We start from the raw sequence: 6782 nt of genomic DNA, 5'->3' as shown, positions 1-6782 counted from the left end.
CGTTTCAAGCAGTTCGCTCTCATCTTGAACCCGTTCGCATTTCCCTCTTGCCGCCGCACTAATAAAACGAATCGATGATCGCCGCTCAGAGACCGCAGCAATAAATTAATACGAAACAGCCTGAATCGGCCGCCGATCAATTAGACGAGATAAGGAGAAAAATCGTCGGTTTATAATGCGATCCGCGCGCATAGATAATGATATTTACTATTTCACTATTAATATTTGCATTTGTGTATCGTATATAATACACGTCCGCGGCACTTTGTACAACGTCCCTCTCTCGCCGCGCGTGTAAACTTTCCGCGCACTATCGCGAGCGAAAATTTTCTTCGAACTATAACGTCATGGCAGGAAAAACTCGCGCGACGGCTAATCCATGCGGTGCGTTCGAACGCGCGGGTAATTCTCCCGCTCGTTTTTCCCTTCAACTGCTGTGACCACGAGCGCACTTTTTTCTGCCGAATCCGTTCAGCGTCGACTTCCGAACTCTAATGCACTCGTAATTTTACGGCCGAAAAAAAGTCCATCTGCCACCGATTGCGAGCATCCGCGATAAAAAAAAAATCACTTTTTTTTTTGTTTGAATTTCGACCAAGCCCGAGTTTGAAGATAATATCGAGAGAGCGGCCAGAGCCTCGCCGTCCGGTGAAGATTGCTATTTGTTTGCTCGCCTCGACGCTCTTTATACCGCATATTTTTTTTTTTTTGCAATTCCTCCGTTGGATAAAAATGTCATAAATCTTAATTCGGCGCACTCCAAATATACGTAAAATCCGATAATCGCGCGCCGGCGGTGGCTGCAGAAGCAACGTGTCGCATTTCCAATTGTATCGCGATCTTTTTTTTTTTACAATATAAAAATCATCTATGTATATATTTGTCGAACCTTATCGCTCCGGATTTCGTGCGCCTGTATGCATACCGCGTGTGTGTGCACGCGTGCACGAGCTGTCTGGACTTCAAAGTCGGTGTGTGCGTTGATTTTTCATGTCGTAATTGTGCACTATATATCGGATTAGATATACACGCGGCGGGGTAAATATTATCGTTTAAAGGACGGAAGAGAAGTCGGAGGCGAATTTAAATAGACGATAGATGTAATTTTTTCAACGATCTATATAATTCTCTTATTTACAATTTTTATACATTTTTAGATCAGCTTATGTGTAATACTTGAAAAATATCCTTAGAAACTAAATGATGTATTTACAATGAATTTTTTTTACAACTAATATCAAAAAATGAATTATTTACAATGAGACTCTCGAGCCGCACCGCAGCGAGAGCGAAATATTATTCAATATGTACAATGTGTCTTTTATTGTCATCTACAGATTCGTCGACAGCTCGTCCTTTTGGGACTTTTCGCTCTTGGCCGGTGGCTCGTTCCAGGACTGTACGCGGCCGCTGCCGAAGACGACGAAGCACAGATTGCCGGCGAAGTAGATGAAGGCGGTGATGCCGAACACGATGTGCCACTGGCTGGCGTTTTTCTGTAAAATAAAGCAAAAATTAAGGATCAGTTTTGAAAACGAGATTCGAATGAATTTAACATTTTCCAATCGATCGGGGGACTCACCTCGTCGGTAATGATGAAAGCGCATACGAAGGGCGCGACGATGGCCACCACCGAGGCCAGACAGTTGGTGATCGACATCATGGTGCCGGCGAAGTTCGGACTCAGATCTATGTGATTGATCTGATAGCCGCAAATGGAACCAGCGTTCAGTCCCACGGCGACTGTCAGCAGCGCCACCATACCGGCCTGGTCCTTGACGAAGCAGAGGCCGATCAGAGCCAGTCCGGGACCCCAGTGGGCCAGCGAGTTGCTGACCTTGCGTATGGTGCCGACCTGGACGCGACGGCGCAGCGCCAAGTCCGCCAAATAGGAGCAGGGGAAGCTCAGCAGCCACATGGCGAGGTAGGGCAGGGCGGCGTAGAAGCCCGTCTTCTCCATGGCGAAGCCGCCGATGTTCTGCATGTAGGTGGGCAGGTAGCCCATGAGGAACCAGAAGCCCCAGTTCTGGCCGCAGTGCACGATTATGAGGGCCCACATGGGCACAGAGGTGAAGATCGAGCCCCAGGGTGTGGCTGGTTTCTGCAAAAACAAAAAAAAATGAACGTGTGAGACGTTTGAATTTTGAATTTTGCGCGCGCGCAAACTACGACTGGCGGCGCGAATGTCGCGGCGTCGGAGCAGTGTAGAGTCTGCAGTAGAGAGAGCAGCAGACAGCCACACTGGCAAGCTAGATGTCAGAATTCGCGATTGTAGCAAGGTTATATTTACCAACTGTGTGCGCGCTTCGGCATTTCTAGCATTTTTCAATTGATACAGTAAAGTAATTGTTCATTGTGATTGTTTACAACGAGAGCCGGAGGTATTCGAGCTTATGCCATAGATTGCTTATCTATTGATAACTTGACACGAGTAAAAAAAGGTAATGATAATCTAGAATGTTGTACGAGTTACTTGTTGCTGTGCGTTATTTTGTGTTTACAACTTGATTTGTTTTTCTGTAGTTAAAGAAAGTATGGACAAGGATAATTCCGATACGATGGCAGAGACTAAGGTGGAGGATAAGGTAGAGGAGAAGGACGAGAAGATGGATGAGAGTAAAGGTGATGAGAGTGAAAAGATGGAATCGACAGAGGATAAAAAAGATGACGAGAAAGAGGAGGAAAAGCAGAAAAGCGACAATTTCGATGACGAGATCATGATACCTCATCAAAAGAAGAGTCAGGATGAACCGGAGGAGATTGCAGCAGCGTCGCTGCCGGATCCACCGCCCAAGAGACTATTGGAGCGCAGAGAGAGCTTGGAGAAGAAAAATAAGCGAGAACTCGAGGAGGAGGAGAGAGAAAAGATGCAAGTGCTGGTTTCTAATTTCACAGAGGATCAGTTGGACAGATACGAAATGTTCAGGAGATCTGCCTTCCCCAAGGCAGCCATAAAGCGCATTATGCAGACCATAACTGGCTGCTCTGTCTCGCAGAACGTGGTCATTGCCATGTCCGGCATAGCCAAGGTGTTTATCGGTGAAATAGTGGAGGAGGCATTGAACATCATGGAATCACAGGATGAGACTGGTCCGCTTCAACCCAAGCATTTGAGAGAAGCTGTACGAGTTCTTAGAGCAAAAGGAACTATACCCCATGCCAAATGCGGCAAGACGTTTCAGAGATTGTAAAAAAAGACTGATGCTTTGCTTATACGTATTCCAAGTAATATCTTGTATAGAATAAGTTTGAATGGGCATCACTAAATCTATTTCTTTAATTAATGTAAGAATTGAAATGTGCATCCTTACAGCATGGCACAAATATTTGTAAATATCAGTAAGCGTAACGATAAGTAACTATTTTATATCAAAGATGTTTAGGTACATATAATTGTGATATAAATAAAAGATTTCTATATTAATAATAAACTATTATCTTCACTCGACAGAACATTGAAAAAATATCATCAAAAATTTCCATGACCTGAATCATTTCAGCACTAAAATATCCTCTGAACGACCGTGCTTATATACCTTCATCGCACAATCGAATATAAAACTTTCCCATCCTCGAATCGATACCAAGTTGAGCAAGAGCCTCAGGAAAACAAGTCGATAATTCGCGCGAGAAATCAGCAGCGACGCGCGAGCCTTCAGAGTTTGACATTATCGTAAAGCAATACCAAGAGAGTCGTAAAATAATTTAATACGCTCGCGCGGTTAATTTCCTTTTGGAATTCATTTGTACGTTCGAGAGTGAGACAGAGAGATATGACACCCGTGTACTCGCGATAATTATTTTTTTTTTATTTTACACGATTTTATCAATTATATGTACACGTTCTCGTAATTAGCCAAGGCAGGTGGAATGCGCGCGCACGCGCAACAAATTTTTATATTGCATCGTATAATAATGCGGGGGTATTCCCTTCGTGGGAGTTCCTCAAACATAGTTTCATCGACAATAACAACTTGTCGCGACAATAAAAATAGAAAAAAATTACCTCGGCGTTGTTCGAACTATTGGAGGCGCCGTCGGTGTTGTTCAGGATGTACAGCCTCTCGACGTCGCCGATCCTCGGATGCACCTGCGGACTGTCCGAGCCGCAGAGCTGGAACAGCAGCGCCCACAGGGCACACAACGCCCCGTAAAAGTAGAAGACCGCCGCCCAACCGATCGCCGTGGTCGACAGCTGGGCCGAGATCGGCATCGCGACCACCGTGCCGAGTTGGCCGCCCGAGTAGGCGAACGAGCCGAGGCGAGCTCGCTCGCCCTTGGGCACCCACTTGGCCAGCAGCGTGTGTATGCCGGGCAGCACGGCGCCCTGGCCGAAGCCCATGAGGAAGCGCGCCAGAAGCACGACCCAGGGCCGATCTGCGGTGACGAACCAGGGTATGGCCGCGGTGGCCAGGCCGCAAAGCAGCATACCGATCACGAGAATCTTCTGGGCGCTCCAGCGACCCGCGAGCTGACCGGCCGGTACCTGGGTAAGGACGTAGCCCCAGAAGAAGGCGCTCAGCATCATGGACTTTTCGCGCGACAGCCAGCCGAAATCCTGAATGCGATAGAAGAGAGAAAGTGAATTATTTTATTTTTCTTTGCGGTGTATATATTTATACGTAATTCGAGTGTTAACGTACCTCTTCCATGCCGAGGATGGCGATGGAGAAGCAGACCCTGTGCCCGTAGGCGATGAACATGCCCAGGAAGAAGAGGAACGCCTGGAAGTGGCGCACGCCCCACTGGCCCTCTGTAACGAAAGCCAATATTTTTTTCATACTTTCGTTTGTTATACTTTTTTATATTAATTAAAAAAAAATAAATAAATAAATCGGGCGCGTCGTCGGTCGAGCGTCTATACCGAACTGCTTTGTGCTGCACCACCTAACGACGCGTCGATCGAAATATAGACGCAGCAGCGGCTATATACAATACACGCGATAATCCGGTGTATACGATACACGCGCGCGCATTATCGTGCAACAAGATGACAAAAAAAAAAGCCAAAGTGACACGGCTTTCATTGATAAGCGACAATATAATATAGACAAGTATGTACTCTCTCGCAATTGCAAAAATTCTCACAATTATTAACGATCGACTTCGTTTTATAATAAATTAATTAAAATTATTGCCCAAATCGATTGAGTTACATCGATACAGAAATGGATGATGTGATGTACGAGGAAACAGATCAAGCTGCAGCGATAATACACGGTCGCACTTCACCATCTCTCTCTCTCCCCTCGACGCAGCAGTAATATAATTAATATGTAATCTCTGGCATTTATCGAAATAAAAATTCAAAGATCCGCGTCATCTCTTTAATACTAATATTGAATGAGAATAAAAAAAAAAAAAGAAGTGAGATTTAGCAGAAGTACGGATTGCAGATCGAATTCCACATGTCGCGAGCGCGTGCGCGCGCGCGCGGATTCTCGGAATGCGTGCGCGTATTTTTTTATTACATATGCATAGAAAATGCGAAAGACAAAAAATATAAAAACACATCGCGATAATTATCGTGATGTAATTTTCTAACGCGTGTACATCAACGACATTTTACGTGTATATAAAAAACGCAGCGCTCAAGGATCACGTGCGAAACTTACGCGGACGTATAATAATGTTATTTACGTAGAGAGAAACTGTATAATATATCTCGCCAGACAAAATATCAAAGCATCATCATCGTGAGTATGCTGTGTACGACAATCTCCTTTTTTTTTAACTTTGCGTAATACAAAACACAAAACTGCTGAACTCGTGGAAAAATGTCAAAGCTCGTCGTCGCAGTGTCTGCGTAATACATAAGAGACTACTGCGCGAGGAGGAATTGTCATATGCCCGACGCGGCGTAAGTTATATCGCGGAAAAACAATCGTAATGGCATGTACGCTACGATGTTATTCTATTTTTTTTCTTTTTTTTGCGTTACAATAATTACTTCTAATCTACGCTCGGATATTCTTTTTTTGATAAGCCTCCCTCGTGTGGCGCTTGCGCGGCTTTGTTTTGTTTACTTTGTTTTATTGTTTCTTTGAATTCGATTGCCGATTACCGATTTTAGTATATGAGAGATGATTTGAAATAGCGATTTGGCCTATTGCGGGTGAGGAAAAAGTATTTCGAACTGAACGGAAATGAATTTTTTTGCATGAATAATCGTAAAAATGAATGAGCAAGTGTCTACTTGTAAACGATACACACTTTTTGACATTTACACCCGAAATGCATGATTGATGAAAAAATGGGCCAATTGATTGATTGTACCTGCAGGAGAGACGTCGACCTCCTTCTCCAAGCCATTCTCGAGGACCCACTGCTGCTTCTTGGCACTGATCTTCTTGTCGTCATTATTGCTCGCACCGACGGCCGAAGTCATTTTTGCACGGATAATAATAAGTATCGGGTCGAGGAGAAGAAAAACGGAAAAATAACGAAAGAAAAGGTAAGTCGCGTCTTTTCTCGTCAGCTTGCGCGCGGCGGGCGATGTATTAGCGAACGATTAAAGCGACGATCTAACTTCTGGCGCTCGCCGGACTCTGTCTTTTATATCTATACCTAATCTGCGTGTTTCATGTGCCGCGCGCTTGCCACCGCGAGCGAATTCCCACCTAAAACGTCGCCGCTCGTATACAATACACACGAAGAGAAACGTCAGCCACACGCGAACTCGTTGTGTCGAGCCTACCTAAGCGGCTAATGAGATATTAACGATCTATCTGTATAAGATACAAAGCGTGTCGAGCCTACCGAGCGCCGAGCATCAACACGTC

General features: G+C 44.9%; 2 protein-coding genes across 4 annotated transcripts; one reads left to right on the top strand and one right to left on the bottom strand.

The window, feature by feature from the left end:
- Positions 1-1116: 1116 nt before the first annotated feature.
- Positions 1117-6551, bottom strand: LOC106655520 (putative inorganic phosphate cotransporter). Of its 2 annotated transcripts, none has more exons than XM_014375942.1 (5): positions 6277-6551; positions 4644-4753; positions 4007-4558; positions 1583-2101; positions 1117-1496 (listed from the first exon to the last, which is right to left on the bottom strand). In XM_014375942.1, exons 1-5 carry the CDS (start codon positions 6386-6388, stop codon positions 1332-1334), a joined length of 1458 nt encoding a protein of 485 aa, XP_014231428.1. In that variant the 5' UTR covers positions 6389-6551; the 3' UTR covers positions 1117-1331. The 2 variants fall into 2 exon arrangements, with proteins under 2 accessions (XP_014231428.1, XP_014231429.1); XM_014375943.2 differs by lacking the exon at positions 6277-6551 and adding an exon at positions 5641-5888.
- LOC106655521 (transcription initiation factor TFIID subunit 11) lies at positions 2202-3455 on the top strand. Of its 2 annotated transcripts, none has more exons than XM_023459783.1 (2): positions 2202-2438; positions 2522-3455. In XM_023459783.1, exon 2 carries the CDS (start codon positions 2535-2537, stop codon positions 3189-3191), a length of 657 nt encoding a protein of 218 aa, XP_023315551.1. In that variant the 5' UTR covers positions 2202-2438; positions 2522-2534; the 3' UTR covers positions 3192-3455. The 2 variants fall into 2 exon arrangements, with proteins under 2 accessions (XP_023315551.1, XP_014231431.1); XM_014375945.2 differs by having other exon boundaries at positions 2202-2441; positions 2524-3455.
- Positions 6552-6782: the final 231 nt, after the last annotated feature.

This window comes from Trichogramma pretiosum, unplaced genomic scaffold (genome assembly GCF_000599845.2).
Source record: "Trichogramma pretiosum strain Unisexual culture from Peru unplaced genomic scaffold, Tpre_2.0 scaffold120, whole genome shotgun sequence".
Lineage (NCBI taxonomy): Eukaryota > Metazoa > Arthropoda > Insecta > Hymenoptera > Trichogrammatidae > Trichogramma > Trichogramma pretiosum.
This window is presented reverse-complemented; position numbering and strand designations above follow the sequence as displayed.